The sequence below is a fragment of the Lactuca saligna genome, chromosome 5 (genome assembly GCF_052625555.1).
Source record: "Lactuca saligna cultivar CGN05327 chromosome 5, ASM5262555v1, whole genome shotgun sequence".
Classification (NCBI taxonomy): Eukaryota; Viridiplantae; Streptophyta; class Magnoliopsida; order Asterales; family Asteraceae; genus Lactuca; species Lactuca saligna.
In genome coordinates this window covers 230,371,382-230,399,234 of record NC_136421.1, presented here as the reverse complement: position 1 = coordinate 230,399,234, position 27,853 = coordinate 230,371,382, and the positions used below count along the sequence as shown (strand labels likewise).

The 27,853-nt window shown below is 40.5% G+C and overlaps 1 protein-coding gene across 4 annotated transcripts; it reads right to left on the bottom strand.

Moving 5' to 3' along the window:
- LOC145045926 (pleiotropic drug resistance protein 1-like) lies at positions 1-25,757 on the bottom strand. 4 transcript variants are annotated; one of them, XM_078994214.1, is made up of 23 exons: positions 25,429-25,757; positions 25,216-25,336; positions 24,956-25,044; positions 24,785-24,869; positions 24,515-24,674; positions 24,320-24,396; positions 23,857-23,910; positions 23,687-23,777; positions 23,305-23,606; positions 22,169-22,450; positions 5,191-5,507; positions 4,940-5,108; positions 4,422-4,514; positions 4,166-4,322; positions 3,933-4,093; positions 3,493-3,825; positions 2,872-3,162; positions 2,298-2,381; positions 2,075-2,208; positions 1,767-1,994; positions 1,508-1,679; positions 830-1,084; positions 1-731 (listed from the first exon to the last, which is right to left on the bottom strand). In XM_078994214.1, exons 1-23 carry the CDS (start codon positions 25,716-25,718, stop codon positions 474-476), a joined length of 4,203 nt encoding a protein of 1,400 aa, XP_078850340.1. In that variant the 5' UTR covers positions 25,719-25,757; the 3' UTR covers positions 1-473. The 4 variants fall into 4 exon arrangements, with proteins under 4 accessions (XP_078850340.1, XP_078850341.1, XP_078850338.1 ...); XM_078994215.1 differs by having other exon boundaries at positions 4,166-4,303; positions 4,409-4,525; positions 4,948-5,108; XM_078994212.1 differs by having other exon boundaries at positions 3,933-4,107; positions 4,150-4,322; positions 4,422-4,525; positions 4,948-5,108.
- Between the last annotated feature and the right edge of the window lie 2,096 nt (positions 25,758-27,853).

Genomic DNA, 27,853 nt, shown 5'->3' with positions numbered 1-27,853 from the left:
CTCCTACTTAGCATTTCAATCCCCTCAAAACCACATTTCCAATAATTATCTCACAGCGTTTGCATATAGAAAGCTTGTTATTATAATGAAAAAAGGGTAAAAAAAGATAGATTACAAGGATCTTAGGACTCCTACTTAGCATTTCAATCCCCTCAAAACCACATTTCCAATAATTATCTCACAGCGTTTGCATATAGAAAGCTTGTTATTATAATGAAAAAAGGGTAAAAAAAGATAGATTACAAGGATCTTAGGACTCCTACTTAGCATTTCAATCCCCTCAAAACCACATTTCCAATAATTATCTCACAGCGTTTGCATATAGAAAGCTTGTTATTATAATGAAAAAAGGGTAAAAAAAGATAGATTACAAGGATCTTAGGACTCCTACTTAGCATTTCAATCCCCTCTTCATCCTTGCTCACTTTCTTGACAATGCTTAATGCTCATAATCAAACTCCCTGAGAATTGGCCTACCTCTTTTGAAAATTAAAAGACTTGATGCCAAAGGAAAAAACAAATGCAAATAGTAGGGTGATTCCAACATGCATACCCGTAACTATACCAAGAAAACTTCTCTCAAATCCAAAATATCTCTTCAAGTAATCTTTTACAGTTTCACCATTCTCAAGTATATCTTCACAGTCTCCAAATTGTGAAGCAACCATACCATAGAGAGTCCAAGCAATCGGACATGCCCAATAGTACCATCTCCACCAAATCGGTATCCTCTGATTACAAAATCAATAACAAGAACATATAATTAAGTAAAGAACAGATTGTTGATCTCAAATTTGAGGCAAAATTGTTGAGGATTAATGGAGCTTACAGGTCGTGGGATAATAAATCCTGAAAAGAGATTCCATATTCCATAAAATGAGGCAGAAACAATGGCAGCAATGGTGGGGTTGGGTGTCATGGCCAAAGCCATCATGCCATAAAAGGTCATGTATAGTAATGAGAGGTACATGAAAAACAAATACCAAAAGAATTTGGCTAATGTCCACTGAAATCCAATCATTGCATACACTAGGACACCGTATACTAATGTTTGTACAAACACGTATGGTAGTTCCACCAGAACCTGCAAAAGGAATTGAATAGCAAGTTATTAATATTTATAACAAATATTGTTAACGGTTATCTAGTAAGCGATTGTTTCTTTTTTGCTTAATGGCTTAATACGTTAAGCACTTAATCTGGACATCTATACATGGTTGTTTTTTTATTAGTTAATCTGTCATAGAGAATGACTTAAATGGCTTTTTTCCTCCCAACTCCTCTAATGTTAAACTTGATCATGAGTATTGCTAAAATTGATGAATATTGTGAAAATTGTTTGTTAGAATGTAAAGGTAAACAGTCATTTAGTCTCGGTTTATTTGTTCTAAAAAAGGAACATAACTTATGTATACAACACGTTATCCAAACAGATGTCATTACATATTAAACTACTTAACCCATATAAGACGTAACTGAAAAAAGAAAAAAAAAAGCCTCAAAATACCTGTGCAAAAGCATATGATAGGGGAGAATACATTCCTGCAGCTTTTTCTCTATAAAAGACTGTCCTCTCAACAGCAACCACTGGTTGAACGGATGACGAGTTTTGGGTCCCAATAAAAAGAACAGCAGCATACATAGATCCCATTGCATTAAGCAAATCTTGTTGTGAAGTCCTGAAATTATAGTCACACGAGTAAATTAAGAGAAATAGAAAACCAAGTTGAGACGTGTTCAATTTTATTACTCTTAAATTATCTTACCTTTTTCCACCCAGATCCCAGAACATTGTCCCAAACATCAATCCGATTCCCAAGCTGAATAGAAATCTTACTGCAGTGTAAGAAGTATTTCTCCAGTATGACAGGCGTTGTTTCCATAGGCAAGCCATGCATTGTGTGAAGAAAGATTGAGAGTATTGAGTTGGGAAATAGAGATCTTTTGATCCAGAAGGTGGTGTATTCAGCTCAATAATAAGAGCTTTATTTCTCCTATCAATAATTATATGACATTACAAAAATCAAGAAACAATTTAGTGAAATAAAGTATTGGTATCGACTAGTTGACTTACTTGTAAAGTTCAGAGGTTTTGTAGATTTGTGTGAAATCAATTCCAAGAGCCATTTCTTGAGCTGAGGCACTAACTTCTAACATCCATGTTGCGGGGTTATAACCGTCTTTGATTTTACTTATTCCTTCGATATCCTGGAATAGCCATGGTGTATTACATATTAAATAAATTTATGCAAATTGTGTTTTTTATTTAATTAAACATGTTAATTAAGGATAATTACCTCAAAATACTTGATCAAATGACAGGAATTGCGACCGACTGGTCCTACATATAACTCTTCTCCTCCTCGTTTTATCAAAACTAGCTGCAACCCCATATATAAATTTTAGAATTCCCATTCAGGAAGTAAACTAATCACGAATGTATTAATTTCATTATCTTCGCAAAAAGAAAGAGTATATATTGTTAGGTGCTGTTTGATAAAACTAAACCATGTAGTGCTGAATGATTCTAAGTTTCTAACCTCTTAATGATTAAGAGAAGATAGGGTTCATAAACCCTTTAGAGGTCGTTCATTCATGGGTTTTATCAAACGCGTTGAATGCTGACTGATTCAGAGGTAATTACCTTTGAAGGGTTCCATTCTGAATCAGTCCGAATCTATTTTTTAGATTTGATAATGATTCAACTTGTAATAGCCTTACTTCTCTAAGTCTGGTCCAACGGATTCAATAGAAGTTTGAACATGCATCAGTTTGACCGAATACAGAAGCGTGTCACTTATACTTCCATCATTAAGTTAATAGTCAATATTATATTATCTTATAATATATCCTTAGTTTTATTATATATACCTCATCAAAAGATTCAAATATGTCGATGCTAGGTTGATGGATTGTGCACACAACGGTTCTCCCTGTATCTACCGTGTTCCTAACGGTTCTCATGACAATAGCAGCCGCTCTAGCATCAAGACCAGACGTTGGTTCATCCATAAATATTATAGATGGGTTAGCCACCAGCTCAACCGCTATGGTTAACCGCTTTCGTTGTTCGGTTGATAGCCCATTTACACCTGGCAACCCAACTAATGCATCTCTTAATGGATTCAGTTCCACAAGCTCCATAACTTCACCAACAAACATCTGCACATGTTGTTTTACTATTAAGTGTAAACTACCTTTTTTTTCGTTAAGTTATGGATATATGTAAATTGGTTGAACGAGTATTGAGATCTGTGTGTATAATTTGCTATGCGTATAAGATTTGTTTCTTTTCTAGATAGGATAAACCGTCTGAATGGATGTAAATGACCATTTTACCTTTACATTCCAGTTTTCTACAACATTCATCAGTTTTAACGTGAGAGGAAAAAAAGGAAGGGAAAATAGGTAAAGGTTAGTGTCTTGAGCTAAATAAGTCAAAATAAACAGCCCTTTAGTCTTTTAGTAAAAAATGATCAATATATTTCTGACCTTTCTGGTTTCAGAATCAACATCTGCTGGCAGCCTTAGCCAAGCAGAGTAAATCAAGGACTCATGTACTGTGACATGAGGTGAGTGGATGTCATTTTGCTCACAGTATCCTGAAATTCGAGCGAAAGTTTCTTGCTTCTTTGGGTACCCTGAAATGACAATATTACCCTCTATATATCCACCTGTTTTCCTTCCTGCCAGCACATCCATCAAAGTAGTTTTACCAGCACCACTAACACCCATTAATGCTGTAAGAACACCCGGTCTGAATGCCCCACTCACACCCTTTAATAACAGCAATCGATCCTCAACTACTCCTTGCTTTTTCATTTCCTTTAATGCCAAAGTTCATTAGTTTCAATCAAATATGATAAAGAATCTTGATTAATATTAGGAAGTAGGAACTAAAATAAGTTTATAAAAAGTGTGTTTATAACCACCTGGGGCATGTCAACTGAGTATTTAACATCATCGAAGGTGATACAATGTGGTTCAAATGGAAGAATTATTCCCTTTTTCTTGCTCATGGAATGTAACTCAACAGCTGAAGGATTTTGGGCTTCGTTTTCATCTAATATAATAGTTTGATGTTTCTCCAAAGCTGCATATGTGTTCCTATTATGTTAATTCTCTATGAATTAATTCATAAATAAGAACAAGGACGGATACATACGATTGAGAAAAGTAAGGGCTAGCGTGTAGGTAAAGTTGAATAGGAACACATATCCAATCAAAGCTGCTACTGCAATCCAATACCAATATGCATATGGGAAGAAACCTCTAGATGTTATGATCCTCACTCCTAGGGACTCTGTTGAGTTAGGCAACACCTGTAATTAATGTTACAAATGGTTAGCTTGAATGAATACTAGATACTCTATGGCACATATGATATATAGAAACTTGATTATTTTACTTAAGTGACTTACTCGGTTCCAACTATGCCCAAGAAACTCATTGACTACAATCCCATTCATCGCATACATCATCGGTGATGACCAATATCCCCAAATCCACCAACTCTTGATATCATCTTTAATATTGAAAAAAAACACATTTCTTAATCAATAGTCTGATGGAAGATTTTCTTTTAAGAATATGTTTGCTGGGATAGAGTGAAATTGCAAAAGAATCGAAGGACAATGGAGTGGAATGACTTAAGGTATTAAAATAGATCATTATATTCCATTAATCATGTTTGGTTGGCTTGAATGAACGAATGACTCATTCAAGCATAATTATAATGTATTCATCCATCCCACAAAGGAATGGAAAAATTAACAACTCCTCCCCTATAGTATGGAAATCAACTGAGGAGAAAGAATTCTCCATTACATTCGTATATGAAAAACAAACATGATTTTCTGACATTTTATTCCGTCATAATGCTCGATTTCATTCCATCGTTGATTGTTGCATACAAACATTGTCTAATATTAGATAGAACATGTGTACCTCGTGATAGGACAAAGCCACCCAAGGCAAATAGTATGAGAAGTGCAAATGCACCAAATGTGCTTGCAACAATCATATTTCGACCGATTGCTGCTATAAAGCGGAACAATCCTTCTGCCATCTGGCTGACGAGTAAGAGTAGTAAATACTGTTTAAAAAATCTGTAAAAAGGAGATTATTTAGTCATATACAATACTTCCTAGGAGGAAAATAATTAATGTCATTTAATATGAAGCAACTAACCTTTCAACATTTGAATCAAATCCAATTACATAATAAGTAAGAAGAGTCCACAGAAAAGTTTCAACAAATGTGATGGGAATCTTGATAATCCATGAAGGAAGTGTGTAAGCCCATGAGGGATAAAACAAGAAATCCCTTTGCTTATAAAAGACAGGAAGCTTTGCAATGGCCATGGAAAGCTCAGAATATCCATTGAACAACATCATAACTACACCAAAAAAGAGTGCACCCGTGTATATCCCTCCATCTTCCACTGACCTTTTGTGCATTTCGGTTCGGAAAAAGACTGTCATTGTCAGAAATGACGTCACAAGAAGCTGAAGGTAAGAAAATAATTTTTTTTAGGTTTTAGAATTAATATTTGAAACATTTTGGGATTTTTTGTTCTTATTAATTTCATAAAGTGGCTGAATGAGCAATGATGTCTCCCCCGGTGAAGTGTTGTATACATAAGGTCTACCATTTTCTTTCTAGATTGAATAAACTGTTTCCATGAGACTAAATGATAATTTTACCATCATATTTAAACTCTATTTTATAGTTTTCATCAATTTTAACGTGAGAGGGAAAAACGGATAGGGACCATATGTGTAACGATAAAAAAAAGTTATGTGAAACCTGATAAGAACCAAGTGGATAAGTGGGATCGGGTCTACCAGAGGCATAAAAAGATGTAGGGGTTGTTTAGTAATTTATGATTATTCTAGTGTCTTTATTATTTAGTATTTATCTAGCTGATTATGGTTTTCTTGTGCAATACGGGTTTCCTTCTACGAGCATAGTTTCCTTTCATCAGTTTAGGAGGGTCAATAAATAGGGTTGGGGCCGGATCTAAAAAGTCTGACAAAGTTTTGAGTTGTTTTTCTTTGTTTAGTGATCCACTGAGTCTCGAATGTCAGACACCTATCATTTGTTTTGAAGCATTAAGTTATAAATAATTGAGTTAATCAACTCGGTTCTATCAAATTGGTATCAGAACAGACACCAACACTATTCATACTACTGTTCTTCGGATCATTATCTACAATACTGTTCACTGGAATCACTAGTCACACTACTGTTCACGATAATGTTCATGTGTTTCTATCCTAGTTGTTCATCAAAACATATGTTCACATGTTTCTATCTTAGCTGTTCACGTGTTTCTATCCTAGCTGTTCATGCATTACCGTTCACTGTGTAAATTAAAAGTTCATATCAAACCTTGTGCACCAAGGTAAAAGAAAGGAACAAAGAGTTGATTCTCTTGTGAACACTTACAAAGCACAAAAAAAGATCTAAACTTCCTACGATATATATATATATATATATATATATATATATATATATATATATATATATATATATATATATATATATATATATATATATATATATATATATATATATATATATATATATATATATATCAGAAATTGGAACCAACATATATATTTATACTAAAGATATTAGACTTCTATTCCAATACCAAAAATAAGAAAAACTATTGTCCATAATCCAAGTTTTCCTAACATAAAACAAACTTTTCTTTTAACCGATTAATTCAACAATCACCACCTTAATTGGTTAAGTCGCTTTTTCAAAATAGTGACGGTTCCTCTTTGATTATACTCGTCTCTTCTTTTTCCTATTTAGGACACTCTTTTTTATAGTGACCAAGCTCACCACATTTGTAACATCTAACGTGACTTTTATCCCATACACGTTCATTACCATCTCGACTTCTCCCGGACCTCGACCTCCTCCCTGGCTATGTCCAAAGTCATCTCAATTTGAACATCCATTGTCACAATGCTTACAAACATGTGATTTTTCCTCACTAGCCAACAACAACCCACCTTGAGTATCCTCCACTTTCTCGATTCCTCTTATATGCTCATTGTATGCCATCAATCTACCAACCTCTGCATCAAATAACATTGAATCCAACTCGAAACATTGCTCTATTAAAGCCACGATTTGAAGAAACAACTTAGGCATTGAATCAAGTAACCTTTTCACCAAATCGACTTCTTCAAGCTCATAACCAAGACTCCTTACTTTTCATGCTAAACCCGATAATTTCGTCACAAAATCATCAACCGTTTTACCCTCCTTCATACATAAACTTTCAAGCTCCCCTTTTAAGGTTGCAAGTCGAGTCGTTCTCACCCGATCCACTCTCAAATACCGTGTTTTTAGCACATCCCACACTTGCTTTGGGTCGGTGTAACTCACCATTTGCAACACCATGTCTTCAGGTATCACTTGAAACAAAAAGGCAAGAGCTTGTTTTGACTTTTTTTGATCCGATGCTTCACATAACACCTTAGGTTCGACTGTCTCCCATATATCGTGTGCATCCATAATCGACTTGACTTTGACCGCCCACACCAGATAATCCGTTGGAGTCAAAACCGCAATTTGTTACGTCATCGAATCTCTTTCTTTAACCAACAACATCGTTTTCTCCTTAACCCTGTCTTCTTTAATCAAGCTTGTTCTTAGAGCACTCTTCCACCGAACAATAAGACAAGGTCACGATCACCTTTACCGTCTTTTGTCACCCGCAAAAGGAACCGAATCATAGTCACTTGCTTTGATGTCTTCCTGTCCGTTTATTCCATGCCTACAGTTAGTCTCTCACAAGCCTGAATAAGAAAAACCGGGATTGCTTGTAATCAACCTCGAATCTCACCCCTTTCAATGAAACCGCTCTGATACTAAGTGTAACTAAAAGTTGATATCAAACCTTGTGCACAAAGGTAAAAGAAAGAAACAAAGAGTTGAACAAAAGTGATTTCAGAATGAACTGATATTGGAACCAAAATTGATTTCAGAATATAGGTATCAGATCGAAAATGATTTCAGAATGGAATTAAGATTAAAATGTAGTTGATATTGGATTGAAATCGATCTCGGGCCTGATTGTGATGCGAATGCAATTTCATAACACTAGAACTGATTGCGATGTGAATGTGATTTTGTAACAAAAGTTATTGTTTAATTGTGATCGATCACAAATCGTTGGAACACAACGCATCAGAACATTTGCATCGGATTGGGTGTTACTATTCACTTACGATCGTATCGAAACAATCCATATAGGATCTCATCAGAACGATCCTTGATGATCTTATATAGATTGGAATGATTATTGTTGGATCGCATCAGTATGATTATCTTGGAACACATCAAAACAACTATTTTTGGAATGTGTCGCAAAGAGCATGCGTCGCAACAATGAAACGCAACAAGCTTGCGTCAGAAAGCATGTTGTTCAGTGTTATAGCCAATGGTTAAAAAAACCGTTTTGTGTCAGGTTTGACTATTGGTGGACACCCGTCGATTATAGTTTATATCCGGTAGTTAAAGCCCGTTTGATGTCAGTTTGAACGTTTCAATTGTCTTGTGACGGTTTTCAACTTTTTGACATATTTAAGTTTAATTTTGGTCAAACTCTTTAGAGATGATGGTACAAGAGGTTAAAGAACACAACGGACAAAAGCAAAATTCTCATTCTTTTTTCTTGTTCTCAAACTTCTGAGTGTTAGGACTTGAGAGTACCATCCAAATACTTTAATTATAAAGTGTTAAATACAATCTCATAATTTCCAAGTGCCTTTAATCCCAAATCACCAATAGAAATACAAGCATATTTCTAACAAAAACTCATTACTCAAGTCTCTTTTTCCAATATCACTACTTCCACAACTATTTCACCTAAGAGCACAGGCGAGTGCTCGTCCATACCACCCGTCAAAAACTTTCAATCACTGGTCTTGCACCTTCAATCCCCCTATTTTACCTCATTGCTACTGTTTTGATGACCATGGCTTTCCGTTGCCACAACCATCGTTAACTTTGGGGTTAGGTTTCAACAATGGGAAATACAAGCCACACGCAAGCGATGCTTGGTTTTATGAAGACCAATCTATTCCCAGAAGCAACAACATGGGACCGATCATGGCCAACAATGGGCCACCAATCAACGACAAACATGGGGGCGGGTGGGTCCCTATAAAGGATTATCGCTTACATAAACTAAAAATTCCATTATTTAAAAGAGAAGATGCATATGGATAGGTGTACAAAGTAGATTTTTTTTTGACATGCAAGGGTGAGCAACATCAGGAGAAAGGCTAAGGGCAACAATATTATGCCGAGAAGGGCATGTATTGGCATGGTACCGATGGAGCGAACGTAGAGCACCGTTTCACAGTTGGGAGGAGTTTAAACTAAGGTTACTTGAGCGGTTCCAACCGTCCCAAGAAGGCAACCTATATGAACAATTCCTCGCCATTAAACAGTTAAGTTGGGTCAGCCAGGGAGTAGGTGGGTATGTTTGAATAGTTGGCGACACAGTTGGATGAAATTCAAGAACATGTGTTGGAAGCAACCTTCATTAAGGGGCTCAAACCAATATTACATAGCATAGTGAGAATGATGCAACCCACAAGGCTTAGACATGCAATTAAATATTTAAATTAACATTACTGGTTTGTGAGAGTCGAATCAACCCAACAGTAGAGCAAGACAATACCTTGTTGAAACTCACAGGTACATGCCCCACAACCGAGGTACCAAGAAACCAGGGTACTTCCAATGTTTTTGCACAAAAAGAATATGCAGTAGCACCCAGCAAAATACCCCTTGAAAGAATGACGGATGCGGAGTCAACCGATAAAAGAACCCAGGGTCTTTGTTTTCATTGTGAAGGCAAATTTGCACTGGATCATAGCTCCCCTGATAAAACCTTACATGTCCTACCAGTTGACGACGAAGAGTAGACCCAAAAACCGATGAACATGTTCACTTTCCACCTTGAGGACAAGGTGGATTTTCATTGAGGGGGTATTGATATTATTAGCCATATATTTTATATTAGCCGTATATTTTGTATAATGTTGAAATTACTTTGTAAGTATTTTCTTAACTTAGATTAGGTCAACTGTTATTGTATTATAAATACCATTGAGATTGGGGAATAAGACACAAAAGATTTTATCAACTTTCATCGTATCAGAGCACACCTACATCCAACCCTAATTACAACCTTCTTCTTTTCTATCTTCTTCAAACCTGCGATTTATATTTCTTTTCTGTCTGTCTCCTCTATATTCTCCTTCAACCTTTGACTTACATGGCGGAAAAACTTCACCCTGCTCTCATGATCACCAACATTCGGAATTTTATTCCGATCACTCTCGAGATGGAGAATGCACAATATACCTCTTGGGCTAAACATTGTCCAAAGTATGTGGATTTTTCGCCACAAAATGAAATCTGATGGTACATTGAGAAGATATAAGGCATGGTTAGTTTGTGACGGGAGGTCTCAACAAGTAGGCGTGGCTTGTGGAGAAACATTTAGTCCGGTGGTCAAGCTAGCAACCATTAGAACCGTGATTACCATTGCTCTCTCTCAATCTTGGCCAATTCACCAATTAGATGTCAAAAACGCGTTTTGTCACGGGCATTTGGATGAAACAATTTATATGCATCAACCGGTGGGATTTCGTGACACATAATTTCCCAACCATGTATGTCTCTTAAAGAAGTTCCTGTATGGTCTAAAACAAGCCCCAAGAGCGTGGTATCAAAGGTACGCTGAATACGCCTTCCAAATTGGGTTCCAACATAGTTGCTCCGATCATTCACTATTCATCTACCGACATGGAGGTGATACCGCCTACCTATTGTTATACGTGGATGATATTCTTCTTGTGACATCCTCCGATTCTATACGAAATAAATTAATGGGTCTCCTTGCCAAGGAGTTTGCAATGAATGACCTTGGGCCCTTAAGTTTTTTTTTCTGGATATTGCAGTCACACGCCAATCAGCAGGTTTGATGTTCCTTTCACAGCAAAAATATGCTGCGGAAATTCTAAAAAGAGCAGGCTTCGAAAATTGCGAACCTTTTCCAACACAGGTCGACTCATTAGGAAAAATTAGCGCCAAAACCGGCGAACTTTTGGAGAATCCGACAGAATTTCGGCAGCTAGCAGGGCCCTTCAATATCTCACTTTTACATGCCGGAACATTAGCTATGCAGTTCAACAAATTTGCATGCACATGCATGCCCCTCGAGTTCCCCATTTCACGGATCTAAAAAGAATACTTCGATACATTTGTGGCATAATAGATCATGGCTTAATTCTTACCGGCTCCAACACTACATCGCTTTTATCTTACACTGATGCTGATTGGGCGGACTGTCCCGACACTCGGCGTTCGACATCTGGATACTGCATCTTTATGGGAAACAATCTCCTTTCTTGGTTCTCCAAACGGCAGACCACTATTTCTAGATCAAGCGCCGAAGCTGAATACCGAGGAGTTGCAAACTTTGTCTCAGAATCTTGTTGGGTACGAAATCTTTTATGTGAGTTACATCATCCCCCTCGCAAAGCATGTAACGACCCGTTTCCCGTATGTTAATTAATTTGGTTTTGGGCTAAGTTTTCAAGAGGGACTCGGCGAGTTCTAGCCTGACTCGCCGAGTCGGGTCGCGCATCTTGTGCACGCGGGAGCCGGCGACTCGGCGAGTCCATATCCTGGACTCGGCGAGTCCGTCCGTCTGGGTGAAACCCTAAATCCCCGGGTTTGCTCACTATTTAAACCCCATTATAGCCTCCATCTCGTCACTTTCCCCCTGATAGCACTGTGAGAAACCCTAAACCTTCCTCTTGTGAGCTTATAAGTGATCTTGTTCCATTTTGTGAAGGGGTGAAGAAGGAGAAGAAGAAGGAAGCAAGGAAACGAGTTCTAGTGCCAAGATCCAAGGTCAAGTGTGAACTTATTGAGGTATTTTCGGAGCTCTCTTCTGGTTCATGCTTAAACTTCCATTAGAGCTCTTTTAAGGGCTATTTGATGCTTGTTCCAAGCTTTATGCTTGCTTGAATGTGTTATTAAGCCGAAATACCTTTGGATCTGAGTGTTGGGGTGTTGTAGAGCCCAGATCCACTGTCTTTTTGGAGTTACATTGCACATTAGCCATGGATCTACCCTTATTGTGCATATTTTAGTCTTATTTCCCTCATTCATGTGGTTGTGCACGTAAAGTTGGAAACTTTACGTGGTAAAACAGCTTAATGGACCTAGATCTATCATTTGCATGTGTTGGATTCAAGAGAAATCGAGTAAAAATATGTTGCATGGCGGCGACTCGGCGAGTCGGATGAACGACTCGACGAGTCAGGTCGCGAGTCCCGATTTCTTCAGTTTCATCAGTGTCGAGTGGACGAGGTGAGTTAGGGAGTGGACTCAGCGAGTTGAGAGTAGACTCAGTGATGGAGGGACTCGGCGAGTTTGTTCATGCAACTTGGCGAGTCCAAGGCAATCTTCTTGAGGATCAAGAACAACTCGTCGAGTCTGTTCATCTGACTCGGCGAGTCGGATGAAGATCATCTGAGTTCATGGATCCAGAGGGTACTCGTCGAGTCGATGCCACACTCGATGAGTATCAGCGTGTAAGAATTGAGCGGAGAGTCTAGGACTCGGCGAGTTGGGTATCCCGACTCGGTGAGTCAGCCCTGAGTAAGTCAACTTTGACCAAGGGTAAAAGAGTCATTTTACCCTGAGTGTAGTGTTAGTGATTGATTGAGTGTGTTTATGGATTTGTAGCCGAGGAGATTCAGGAGCAGCAGCCGTTAGCTTTCCGAGCCACACACTCATCCGCTAGCTTACGAGGTGAGTTTCCTTCCCGTAGGGGCGGGTCTAAGGCCACACTGCCGGCCCGTCCAGTTAGTAGTAGTTTCCGGACTTCGGTCCGATGTAGTAGTTAGTATGTTTAATGCCTTCGTGGTTCAGACATAATTCATGTGCTATGTGTTATGTGTTTTATGTTCCGGGCTGCGGCCCGATGCAGTATGCAGTATGTTTGTTATGATATGCTATGCTATGCTCAGTCAGTTCCGGGCTTCGGTCCGATGCAGGGGACACGGTCCCAGTCAGTTCCGGACTTCGGTCCGATGTAGCCAGTTCCGGACTTCGGTCCGATGCAGTCAGTTCCGGACTCCGGTCCGATGCAGTTAGTTCCGGACTTTGGCCCGATGCAGGGGACAAGGTCCCAGTCAGTTCCGGACTTCGGTCCGATGCAGTTTCCGGGCCCCGGCCCGATGCAGTGGGCAAGGCCCAATATGTGTTTATATGTTGTTGTATGGTATGTGGTAAGTTGGGGGAGCTCACTAAGCTTCGTGCTTACAGTTTCAGTTTTGGTTTCAGGTACTTCCGCAAGCAAAGGGAAGAGCTCTGGGTGACGGCATCGCGCACACCACCGTTTCAGCTTTAGTTTGGATTTGATTTAGTTGTTGTTTTGATATAGTATGTTAGAGTTTCCGCACAGTACTTTATTATATTTTGGGGCATATCACGCATGGTTTATTTATATGATACTCTGATTATAGTTTTGATGGTATTAAAAACGAAATTTTTGGGTCGTATTTTTGGGTCGTTTCAAGTTGGTATCAGAGCCCTGGTTTGAGGGATTCGGATACACTCTCGGGTGTATCTGAACTCAAACTAAGGGGAAATAAAAGATTTTTAATAAAATGTTTTTACAAAAGAATTTTGAAAACACTTAGAAGGAAAAGAATTGTTTTAAGATAGAGGTGTGTGCATGCGGTCAACCGAGCTCAAGTAAGTACTCCCAAATTACCCATACAAGTTATTTGTTCAATTTCAGTTTTAGTAGAACAGCATGCTAGAATAGGACTAAGGGTGTAGGAGAATGCCTTATGTGCCTGCTTATGTGTTACAGCTCTATGAATATTGCATGCTAGAATTGAGTAGACAACAGTAGGATAGCCTGTTTAGGTTATGCCTAATAGTATGAGCTTAGCATCCTATGCTAGTACAGTTTCTTGTTATAAGAATAGTTTGCGTGAGTCTGTTTTCCCTTGTCCGAATGCTGCTTGCTTTGTGCTTAGTGGGGTTCCGAGTAATGGGAGTTAGCCATTAGGTGGACACGTCACACCACATGTAATCAGGTTTGAATAATCCCATAGTGCTGGAACTGGCCCTACTGCGCAGCTCTTGTTTGAGTCCAACCGTTGTAGGGACGGATCTTTTACTTGAAGGATTATCCGATCCTCATCACATGTGATGGTGTTCAGGTGATGGCTAACTGGCAGTGCGAGGAGACCTACAGCAGCTGAGGACCAGTCGTATTGAGCTCGAGTTTTCCCTAGGGCAAGCCTAGGATGAGAGTAGCAGAGAATAGCAGCGGTAGAAGTGACTTGGGGAAGTCGAGGCAGTTCTTGAGGAAAGTACGGATAGATGTGGAAGGTAGTAGGGGCCCATACTACTGGAAGCAGAGGATCCGTACTCGAATCAAGGAAGGCCAAGATTAGACCAGGAAGCTAGTAGTCGTATCATGATCCCTTGAAATATTTCAGTATTCTGATGTTGTTATGATATGTTTCAGAATGGTAGTTTTGCGTCCGAGGCCAGCAGCCGGCAGTTCAGATGCCGGAGGAGGATCAGGATCGGGATTCGACCCGGAGGTCGGACAGATGGATGAGCAGACCAGAGAGTTCCTTTCTTCCGAGATTACTCGCATCATACTTGAGCAGACTCCTGTGATCTTCGGTTCGATCAAGGAGGGCATTTTGGAGATGATGGATGAGAGACTGAGTACTTTCCGTACTGAGATGGCGGCCGTGATGGGGTCGCGCACACTCACTTTCAGGGAGTTCAGGGCATGCGGGGCTCCTGACTATCACGGGGCACGGGACCCCATAGCGAGTACCAGGTGGTTGGCGGATGTGGCCAACGCATTCCGCACTAGCAGATGTCCCGAGGGGGACAAGGTCAGATTGGCATCCTGTCTCCTGAAGGACAGGGCACGTGACTGGTGGGAGGAGGTAGGACATGCCATCGGGGATGATGCGGCATTGGATGCCATGACCTGGGCTGATTTCTCTACCAGGTTCAGAGCGGAGTTCGCACCGGTCATTGAGGTGCAACAGTTAGCCAGGGAGTTCCAGGATCTTACCCAGACTACCGAGACAGTGGCGGAGATCACCGCCAAGTTCAGGGAGCGGGCCCTTCTTGTTCCACAGTATGCAGCAGATGAGGAGATGAAGAAGGCCCGTTATCACGAGATGTTGCGGAGCGACATTCGTATGTTTGTGAGCCGGTCCAGTTGCAAAACACTGGACGACATGATTGCTAGAGCCAGAGAGAGGGAGATTGATCTCGAGATGGAGAGGAAGAGGAAACCGGAGGCGGTTTCGGGTGCAGGCAGTGTGGGCAAAAAGCCCAAGGTTTCAGATCACAGGTCCAGGGGTCAGCAGAGCCACGGTCGATGTGGCAAGTGTGGGAGGTTGCACGAGGGGGCGTGCAAGGCAAGGAGTTCCGGCTGCTACAAGTGCGGTCGGACCGGGCATATGAGTAGGGATTGTACGGCCCCTGCCACAACGGTTACAGGATCGGATCTGATTTGCTTTCAGTGCAATCAGAGGGGACACAAAAGGTCCCAGTGTCCCAGTTTAGCTGCAGCAGGGAAGGTGCATGCACCCGCCCCTGCTACTTTGAGGATCACGGATGGCCGTCAGGGCCGAGCTGATGCGCCGGTGGCGAAGAGCAGGGCATTTCAGATGACAGCAGAGGAGGCGCGAGCGACTCCTGATGTGGTGACGGGTATGTATATTTCTTTCATCTTTTAATTATTAATATATCGATTGAATATTATTTGATGGTACGTTTTATTTAGGGTCGTTCTCGGTGAACGGCATCCCTGCTTTGGTATTGTTTGACTCGGGGGCCACCCGATCATTTGTATCGCTTGCGCTTAGCAAGAGATTTAGCAGAGCTCCAGGGGAGCTGGATTGTCCATTAGAGGTTGAGATAGCAGATGATAAGACCGTGAGGGTCGACAGAGTATGCAGAGGGTGTTCCCTTCAGATTTTTGAGGAGCAGTTTCCAGTGGATTTGGTTCCGATTCCCCTACGCGGGAATAAAGTCATTGTGGGCATAGATTGGTTGAGCCCCAATGGAGCGGTGATTGATTGTGAGCTTCAGCTAGTGCGGGTTCGCACTCCCAGTGGGGGAGAGATAGTGATTCAGGGTGAGAGGCCCCAGCGAGGATTGACCTTCTGCTCTGCCGCTAGGGCGAGGCGCTACGTTCAGCAGGGTTGCGCCGGTTATGTAGCCTACGTCTTGGATGCCCGGGATAAGGGCAAGACGACGATCGATGATGTTCCTATTGTTCGAGATTACCCGGACGTGTTTCCCGAGGATTTGCCGGGGATACCTCCTGAGAGGCAGGTTGAGTTCAGGATCGACCTGGTTCCTGGTGCGGCTCCGATAGCCAAAGCACCATATCGACTTGCTCCCCCTGAGATGCAAGAGTTGTCTACACAGCTCCAGGAGCTGTTAGACAAGGGTTTCATTCGGCCGAGCAGTTCGCCTTGGGGAGCACCGATCTTATTTGTGAGGAAGAAAGACGGGTCGCATCGGATGTGTATTGATTACCGGGAGTTGAACAAGGTAACGGTGAAGAACCGTTACCCACTTCCGAGGATAGATGACTTGTTTGATCAGCTCCAGGGAGCGTCTTGGTTCTCCAAGATCGACCTACGCTCCGGTTACCACCAGATGAGGGTCAGGGATGAGGATGTACAGAAGACTGCTTTCAGGACCCGGTATGGACATTATGAGTTTGTGGTGATGCCATTTGGGCTCACCAATGCCCCAGCCGCGTTCATGGATCTTATGAACCGCGTGTGCAGACCGATGCTGGATCGGTCAGTGATAGTGTTCATTGATGACATCTTGGTGTATTCCAAGACGCAGGGGCAGCACGAGGAGCACCTGCGGGAGGTGTTGGAGACTTTGAGGAGGGAGAGACTTTTCGCTAAGTTCTCCAAGTGCGAGTTCTGGTTGCGCGAGGTGCAGTTTCTTGGGCATCTCGTTAATCAGAAGGGTATTTTGGTTGACCCGGCCAAGATTGAGGCCGTGATGCAGTGGGAGGTCCCGAGGTCTCCATCTGAGATTCGGAGCTTCCTAGGATTGGCAGGGTATTATCGGAGATTTATTCAGGACTTCTCCAAAATAGCAGTGCCGCTCACCCGACTAACCAATAAGTCGGTAGTTTTTCGTTGGGGGCCTGAGCAGCAGGCGGCGTTCGAGACTCTCAGGCAGAGATTGTGCGAGGCTCCGATCCTTACCTTGCCAGAGGGCATTGAGGATTTCGTGGTCTATTGTGATGCTTCGATCACAGGTATGGGAGCAGTGTTGATGCAGCGAGGCCATGTGGTGGCTTATGCCTCGAGACAGTTGAAGCCTCACGAGGCTAATTATCCTACCCACGACTTGGAGCTGGGGGCAGTTGTATTTGCCCTCAAGATTTGGAGGCATTACCTTTATGGGGTCCGCTGTACTATCTACACGGACCACAAGAGTTTACGATACCTTATGGATCAGCCGAGTTTGAACATGAGACAGAGGAGATGGTTGGACGTGCTGAAGGACTATGACTGTGAGATCCTGTATCATCCAGGGAAGGCCAACGTGGTGGCCGATGCCCTGAGCCGTAAGGTGTCGGCGGCCCCTATCAGGGATTTGTGTATGAGGATGACGGTGATCACTCCTTTGTTGGAGCGGATCAAGGAGGCTCAGATGGAGGGTCTCAAGGAGGAGAGGCAGAAGTGCGAGAGGATAGTGGGTCGAGTAGCTTCGTTCGACTACGACAGTCGGGGTTTGATGACGCTTCATGGTAGGGTGTGGGTACCGTACTGGGGTGGGGTACGGCAGGTATTGATGGACGAGGCTCATAAGTCTCGATTTTCTATCCATCCAGGGGCGACGAAGATGTATCGAGATCTTCGACCTGATTATTGGTGGCCCTGCATGAAGCGGGACGTCGCTTGGTACGTTGAGAGGTGCTTGACCTGCCGGAAGGTCAAGGCGGAGCACCAGAGACCTCACGACAAGATGCAGCCGTTGGATATTCCCGTGTGGAAATGGGAGGACATCACCATGGATTTTATCACCAAACTTCCCAGGACCGCACGTGGAGTAGATTCGATATGGGTAGTGGTGGATCGGTTGACGAAGAGTGCCCATTTTATTCCGATCCAGGAGAGTATATCGGCGGAAAGGTTAGCCGATATCTATGTGCGAGAGATTGTGGCACGTCATGGAGTGCCGGTATCGGTAGTGTCGGACCGAGATGTTCGCTTCACGTCCAGATTCTGGAAGCGGTTTCACGATGAGATGGGTACTCGTCTCCATTTCAGCACCGCTTTTCATCCTCAGACTGACGGGCAGAGCGAGAGGACGATTCAGACTCTCGAAGACATGCTTAGGGCATGTGTTCTAGATTTTGGGGGCTGTTGGGATACGTATCTTCCCTTAGCGGAATTCTCGTATAACAACAGCTATCATGCGAGCATTGATCGACCTCCTTTTGAGATGTTATACGGCAGGAAGTGCAGGACCCCGATTTGTTGGGGCGAGGTCGGTCAGCGGGTCATGGGGAGCACCGAAGTGGTGCTCAAGACGACGGAACTGATCCAGCAGGTCCGTAGTAGACTGCAGACTGCGCAGAGTCGGCAGAAGAGCTACGCCGACAAGAGGCGTTCAGACTTGGAGTTCCAGGTGGGAGACATGGTTCTTCTGAAAGTCTCACCTTGGAAAGGTGTCATCAGGTTCCGGAAGAGGGGCAAATTGGGCCCCAGATTTATTGGTCCTTTCAGGGTTTTGGCCCGGGTGGGTCGGGTTGCTTACCGGTTAGATCTTCCTGAGGAGCTCAGTTTGATACACAACACCTTCCACGTGTCGCAGTTGAGGAAGTGTTTAGTGGACGAGACAGCGGTCGTTCCCTTGGAGGATATCCAGGTCGATAGCGGCTTGAATTATATCGAGAAGCCGATAGCAATTTTGGAACGGAAGACCAAGACCTTCAGGAACAAGGTAATTCAGCTGGTAAAGGTGCAGTGGCAGCATCGGAAGGGGTCTGAATGGACATGGGAGGCTGAAGAAGAAATGAGAACGCACTACCCGGAGTTATTCGCAGATCCAGCCGTAGCAGACTTCGAGGACGAAGTCTGAGACAAGTGGGGGAGAATTGTAACGACCCGTTTCCGGTATGTTAATTAATTTGGTTTTGGGCTAAGTTTTCAAGAGGGACTCGGCGAGTTCTAGCCTGACTCGCCGAGTCGGGTCGCGCATCTTGTGCACGCGGGAGCCGGCGACTCGGCGAGTCCATATCCTGGACTCGGCGAGTCCGTCCGTCTGGGTGAAACCCTAAATCCCCGGGTTTGCTCACTATTTAAACCCCATTATAGCCTCCATCTCGTCACTTTCCCCCTGATAGCACTGTGAGAAACCCTAAACCTTCCTCTTGTGAGCTTATAAGTGATCTTGTTCCATTTTGTGAAGGGGTGAAGAAGGAGAAGAAGAAGGAAGCAAGGAAACGAGTTCTAGTGCCAAGATCCAAGGTCAAGTGTGAACTTATTGAGGTATTTTCGGAGCTCTCTTCTGGTTCATGCTTAAACTTCCATTAGAGCTCTTTTAAGGGCTATTTGATGCTTGTTCCAAGCTTTATGCTTGCTTGAATGTGTTATTAAGCCGAAATACCTTTGGATCTGAGTGTTGGGGTGTTGTAGAGCCCAGATCCACTGTCTTTTTGGAGTTACATTGCACATTAGCCATGGATCTACCCTTATTGTGCATATTTTAGTCTTATTTCCCTCATTCATGTGGTTGTGCACGTAAAGTTGGAAACTTTACGTGGTAAAACAGCTTAATGGACCTAGATCTATCATTTGCATGTGTTGGATTCAAGAGAAATCGAGTAAAAATATGTTGCATGGCGGCGACTCGGCGAGTCGGATGAACGACTCGACGAGTCAGGTCGCGAGTCCCGAGTTCTTCAGTTTCATCAGTGTCGAGTGGACGAGGTGAGTTAGGGAGTGGACTCAGCGAGTTGAGAGTAGACTCAGTGATGGAGGGACTCGGCGAGTTTGTTCATGCAACTCGGCGAGTCCAAGGCAATCTTCTTGAGGATCAAGAACAACTCGTCGAGTCTGTTCATCTGACTCGGCGAGTCGGATGAAGATCATCTGAGTTCATGGATCCAGAGGGTACTCGTCGAGTCGATGCCACACTCGACGAGTATCAGCGTGTAAGAATTGAGCGGAGAGTCTAGGACTCGGCGAGTTGGGTATCCCGACTCGGCGAGTCAGCCCTGAGTAAGTCAACTTTGACCAAGGGTAAAAGAGTCATTTTACCCTGAGTGTAGTGTTAGTGATTGATTGAGTGTGTTTATGGATTTGTAGCCGAGGAGATTCAGGAGCAGCAGCCGTTAGCTTTCCGAGCCACACACTCATCCACTAGCTTACGAGGTGAGTTTCCTTCCCGTAGGGGCGGGTCTAAGGCCACACTGCCGGCCCGTCCAGTTAGTAGTAGTTTCCGGACTTCGGTCCGATGTAGTAGTTAGTATGTTTGATGCCTTTGTGGTTCAGACATAATTCATGTGCTATGTGTTATGTGTTTTATGTTCCGGGCTGCGGCCCGATGCAGTATGCAGTATGTTTGTTATGATATGCTATGCTATGCTCAGTCAGTTCCGGGCTTCGGTCCGATGCAGGGGACACGGTCCCAGTCAGTTCCGGACTTCGGTCCGATGCAGCCAGTTCCGGACTTCGGTCCGATGCAGTCAGTTCCGGACTCCGGTCCGATGCAGTCAGTTCCGGACTCCGGTCCGATGCAGTTAGTTCCGAACTTTGGTCCGATGCAGGGGACAAGGTCCCAGTCAGTTCCGGACTTCGGTCCGATGCAGTTTCCGGGCCCCGGCCCGATGCAGTGGGCAAGGCCCAATATGTGTTTATATGTTGTTGTATGGTATGTGGTAAGTTGGGGGAGCTCACTAAGCTTCGTGCTTACAGTTTCAGTTTTGGTTTCAGGTACTTCCGCAAGCAAAGGGAAGAGCTGTGGGTGACGGCATCGCGCACACCACCGTTTCATCTTTAGTCTGGATTTGATTTAGTTGTTGTTTTGATATAGTATGTTACAGTTTCCGCACAGTACTTTATTATATTTTGGGGCATATCACGCATGGTTTATTTATATGATACTCTGATTATAGTTTTGATGGTATTAAAAACGAAATTTTTGGGTCGTATTTTTGGGTCGTTTCAAAGCAACCATTGTCTACTGTGATAATGTGAGTACTGTTTATTTGACAACCAATCCGATTCAACATCAACGCAATAAACACATAGAAATCGACATCCATTTCGTTTGGGAAAAAGTAGCTAGGGGTGAAGTTCGAGTCTTTCATGTGCCATCGCGGTTTCAAATTGCCGACATCTTCACAAAGGGACTCCCACGCGTTCTGTTCGATGACTTCAAATCCAGTCTCAACATCCGGCCACCTACCGTTTCGATTGTGGGGGTGTATTAGCCATATATTTTATATTAGCCGTATATTTTGTATAATGCTGAAATTGTTTTGTAAATATATTCCTAACTTAGATTAGGTTAACTATTCTTGTATTATAAATACCATTGAGATTGGGGAATAAGACACGAAAGATTTTATCAACTTTCATATATGAACTGAGTGGATAAGTGGGATAAGGTCTATGAGAGGCGTAAAAAGAATGTAGGGGTTGTTTAGTAATTTATGATTATTCTAGCATCTTTATTATTTAGTATTTATCTAGTTGAGTTTGCTTTTCTTATGGTTTCCTTATGGAGTTAGGGTTTCCTTCTATGCGTATAGTTTCTTTTTATCAGTTTAGGAGAGTCATTAAATAGGGTTAGGGCTGGCTCTAAGAAGGCAGACAAAGTTTTGAGTCGTTTTCTTTTGTTTGGACATCCTTGATCCCTTGAGTCTTAGGAACCTATAATTTGTTTTTAAGCTATAAGTTATAAGTAATATAATTGGTCAATTTGGTTCTATCAAAACCACAAGCACCATTTGTGTAATTTTGTCAAATAAAAAAGAAACAACTACCCCTCAGCTAATTAACTGAATACGTACCTGAAATAGTTTGAATATGTATACGAATGAGTTTCTCTTCATAAGCAAAAATTCTCTTGAAGTGCAGGCTTTCAAGAGCTCCTTTTTGCTCATTCCATATGTTTTGGTTGTCAATGCAGCAGGATGGCTCTTGTTTTTGTCATATGGGGTTGAAATCTCTTGTGACATTCTCCTTCCTTCATGGAAGGTTTGATATGCCTCAGCAAATTCTTTCGCTGTGATAAACCTATAAGGTTTGTTTTTCTCTATCCAGTATTGCTCCTGGTCTTTCTTTGATGTTACCTACACAAACATGTGTGTGTATGTGAGTGCGTGCTTTTACATAAGCTTTTTCGGTCAAATAACTTTGTGAAAGTCTCGTGGAGCCTTTTACATAAGCTTTTTCGGTCAAATAACTTTGTGAAAGTCTCGTGGAGCCTTTTCGTTTTGCTTGTAAAAATTTACAAGCTTGATCATATGAGGTTTTTCATGATTCATTTTATATATTATAAATTATTTTCTTTAATAAGAAACGTATATATACTGTTTAGTTATTTAAATTTAATTTCAGTTATTTTGATTTGTATAAAATAATGAAATGATATGAACTAAATTGATAGGATTCTTCAATAAGGTTAGTGAAAAGTGGATATCTTGAGGTTTTTGACTAGTTGAGTTATTTCTGATGTGCCACAAAAACGTTTTACTATTGTAGAGGCTCTTAGAACATTTACATAATAGCAAACAAAAATAATAATAATAATAATAATAATAATAATAATAATAATAATAATAAATAAAAAAAATCATGCCACACCAACAATCCAAAATGGTTAACATATATACCCGGTCTATATAATAAAGTTATTTGTGGGTCCCATTATCAACTTATTAGTTATTGTTGGTGTATTTTATATACTAAAAGGAATAATATATATTAAAAATGATGAAAAAGCTTATGTAAGAGCTTGCAACTACACTAGCAGCTTATTGAAAAAGCTTATGGATGAAAAATCTACCATCCTAGGAGATGAACTTTTTCAAGAGCTTTTTCACCCAAAAAGCTTTTGGAAAAGCTCCTAAGTTAGTTACATTATTTGTTATTTTGCTTAACAAGACGATGAAAGTCATGAAACAAATCTTGAAATCATACTTACTTCTTGCAAGAAGTCCGCAACACCTTTCCTTTGGGGACATTTAAATCCCATCGATTCAAAAAACTCAAGCACTTTTTCACGTGGACCCTGATACACAATCTTGGCATCCGAGAGCAATATTATGTCATCAAATAGATTATAAGTTTCGGGTGCAGGCTGTAGGAGTGAAATAACAGCAGTTCCTTCAAAAATCTGAATATATTGCCTCAAAGAATTCACAATATGAAAAGTTGTAGAACTGTCCAAACCCGTAGATATCTCATCCATAAGAAGAACCTTTGATGGGCCCACTATCATTTCACCTACACGTTTTCATCAAATCCATAAAACATGTATCAAATGACAATCTCTCTATATGTCATTCGAAAGATTAATTAATTACCTGTAGTGACACGTTTTCTTTGTCCACCAGATATGCCTCTTATCATTTGATCCCCTACCATGGTATCTGCACAGATATCTAGTCCCAAGATCTAAATGGGACACAAAACATTAATGTTATTGTTTTACTTTAATGTTTTGGTAGTCAACAAATTTTAATGATTATTGTACCTTGAGAACATAATCGGTCACCACACTTGTCTCTCGACCTTCTGTTGCTGCTGCCTGAAGCATCATTGAACAATCACAAATTTTATTTTTATATATATATTTTTCAAGTTAAGATTAATGGTTTTTTTTTTTTCTTTTTTGACTTAATGAGCTTAATGAATTAAACACTTAATTTGGTCATCTATGGTTGTTTCTTCTTTTTTCCTCCCTACTAGTCTCACATTATAATTTATGAACATTGTGATTTTATTTTAATTATTTTTTGAAATGTAATAGTAAAATGGTCATTTAGCCTAATTCATATGGTTTATTCGGTCCAAAAACAAACAAACCTGTGTATACAACTCTTTATCGAGACATACATCATTACCCATGCAAGATTTAATGGAGACGAAAAAAAAAAAAAAAAACTGTCCCAAAGGCATATTAACCTAGCTAAGGTAACTCCTTTAGTAATTAGTACCTTCATGTATATATCAATATCTGGGTCGGGCTTAATATTTGCATCTTTTTCTCTTCTTAACAACTCGGCCAACATTTCTGCAATTTATTCGACAAAACCTATATATGTCAGTAAAAATATTCACCACAAGGTAATTAGTGAAAAAACACAGGTTGATAGTGTAGAAATCGAGAGGCTTGGATTATGCCAACTAACCATAACGTGATCCAACGCCCTGACATCTAGCAGAAAAAGCCAAGGTTTCTCTAACAGTCATTTCACCAATATGAAGATCATTTTCACTGATATAAGCAGACGTTCTCTGAGGCACAAACTCATGCATATCATGTCCATTGTATGACACCCTTCCTGACCACTGGTTACAAAGAAACAACGTTTTTTTTTTTACAAAATTGAAGTGAGAGATAACATAATATAAGTTTTCCTCAAAAGGGTATCCAAAAAAGTAAACGCATCGTAATTTACTGTAAGCTCCTTGGAAAGCTTCCCAGCCAAGGCTAATAACAAAGTTGTTTTTCCAGAACTTGGAGGACCTAAAAGTAGTGTCATCCTGTAAAGGAATAACATTAATAATTAATATTTTTCATGTTTACTAAAATGGAATGCTTAAAAATTAAAAACGTCATGTTTTTTCACCTGCCAGGCTTTATAATTCCACTTAGATCTTCAAGTATAGTGATATGCTTCTTCCTGTTTGGTAATAAATGGAATATATTCAAGAACGCCTGTTGAAAATCAGCACAAATTAACATGAGTAGATAGTTTTTTGGTAAATGTAAAAAGTATCAATGTACTTTCATGTATTTATGTATTAGAGTATCCTTCTTTCATTTCTCTATATTACAACATTTTACAATTCAGTTCCTTGTCTTATTACAGCATGTAAAATATCATGCCTCAAGGATTTGAATGTTGAAGTTGAGGAAACTAGGCAATGATCTGCTGCCTGTAAAAACATCAGCTTCCACAGTCAAATGCTCAAATCTCACTTCAATTGTAGGCAAATCAATTCCCACCCTGAAAGTTGCAAGAAACCCAAAAAATAAAACCGTCATTTAAAAGAATAATAAAAAATCAAATTTTTGAAAAGTTTTTAATGCTCAAATTACGTGTCAAATCTGTTTCTGAGGTTCAACACAAACTTTTCATTATCTTCTTCAGCAACTTTAACCAGTCTATCGAGCAAATGCTTCCTGTCTTCTAATCCAAGATTATCAATAAAAATCTCGTCAGGTGGTCCACTAGATCTATATAGCAGGCCTTTTTTCAACCTATCAAAAGTTGGCAGCTTTTCAAGAACAGCCCATTTCAGAGCTTCTTCATCACCATCTTCATGTCGATTTGATTGATTGAAAACATCCGACCCACGAGTAGCCTTGTATATATCACTTCCATCCATTTTCACTCGAACTAAAAGCAAAAACTTCACGATTTGAAATTTGGTTTCACGTGTTTTGTTAAAGCTTAAAAATGCATTAGTTATATATATCTTCTTTTAGAGGAGTAACTTTTTGTTTGTTGTGAATAGAAAGGAAAAGAGTTCTCTTTATAAAGACTTCAGATATCCAATAGACAATCGTTGGTTGAGATATTTTAGTCACAGTTATCATTCTACACATGTCTCACACCGGCACCCACCACACTCTTAGTGACGTCAATTATTCTAGAAAAAAAAACATGACTGACACTAAGCTTTATAGTGCTTGAGAATGTAGGAAATGTGTTTCTCGTTTATGCTTTTAGGAAAAAAAGAGATAATTATATGTTATGCTATATATAAATGAAGACAATGTACTTTTCCTTTTATCTATAAATAACAATGTACATATATGTATTTTTTTTTACCAATAAGAGCAATATGAAACTTGAAACTTGTAAAATGCTTATAAGATTCATGTTACATACTATCATTATCCAGAAAAAAAAAACGAAATGTATTTTGCTATTGTGGTAAAGTAAATATGAGTCCGTTGTCATTATAGTTGTTGAGAAATATAAGGGAGCGTTTCATTGATTAGATTTCTTATTGTGAGAACATTTGAGAGCAAATTTATACCATATAATTTTTAAAAATTAAAATCATCAAATAATCATAATATAAATAAAAAAATAAGTAAAAAATTAAAAAAACCCACTAATAAACACCACTCACCACCCACCACCCGTCACCGCCACCTATCACCATCACCCCCACCCACCACCCACAAAAACCACTACCCGCCATCGCCACCACCAACGCCAACCACGACCGCCATCCACGATCACGACCACCACCCACCACCCACCACTACCACCCCCACCCACCACCCACCACCATCACCAACAACCCTACCACCCATAACAACCACCACCACACACCTCCACCATCCATCATTACCACCCACTCACCATTATAACCACCACTCACCACCCATCACCATCATCCACCACCATCACCCATCACTACAAGAATTCATGTCTGTGTCGACGACACCTATACTTGAATTGATAGTAGCACAATTATTTTGGGTTGCCCTCAAAATTAGCAACCGGACAAGATGACTTGTGGATAGAGGTTGAATTTATTATTTGGTTAGTAAATTAAAATAAATGATTTATTAATGTATTATAAAAATAATATATTAATTAGAAATTATGTTATTTAATTAATATTTAATTAGAAATTAATTTAGAATTAATTTTGGGATTAAAGGAATTAATTAAAAGTACAGGGGCTAAAATGCAATCGTTCAATAGTTGAACAAAGGATTCTAGAAGAATCCCCAAAGGTGGTGGACGTTTTGGAAGGTATTTTTAGGGTTCCTAGAATATCCTCTAAGATAATTAAGGAGATGGATAATTACCAAATTTGAATTAATAATATTATATTCAAATTATGGTTATATAGGGCATCCTATCTCCACTATAAATAGACTGATACACCTTGTGATTTTCGGCCACTCTAACCCTAAGAATGATAGCCGAAATTCTCAAGTCTTCTCCTCCCTTGTCCTCTCTCATCCTCTTGCTAGTGTTGGGTGTGAACAATTAGAGACACAACATTTGTGATGCTTGCTCTCGAAGCTTCAACAACACTAAGGATTTGAATTGTTATTACTATATTACAATCAAATGTATGTTTACTAACCCTAGAAGTTTATTCGAAAATAATATAGGTTTCCTAGGTTCTTCCTTTTGATGTTCAATAATTATATGTTTAATTAGAGAAAATATAGATCCAAGAATATTAGGGTTGCATGCACACATAAGATTGTTTGTTTTGCCCATAACTCATCACTGATGACAATGTTGTCGGTAAAAATAAGGCTATCCAGATGACTTATCTTCAGCATTGAGTGGACCAATTATGCTGACTTCAAAATCTTTCCAGACAACTTGTCATCTGCATAGCTAAGGCGTAAAATGAAAAATAATTCTCAGGTTTCTGAAAATGTATATCGACGACTTGTCGTCGATATAGGTGTTTAAAAAAATCATTTATATTTTCTTTATTACCTTGCAGGAAAAATGGAAAACGATGTCATTTTATGGTCC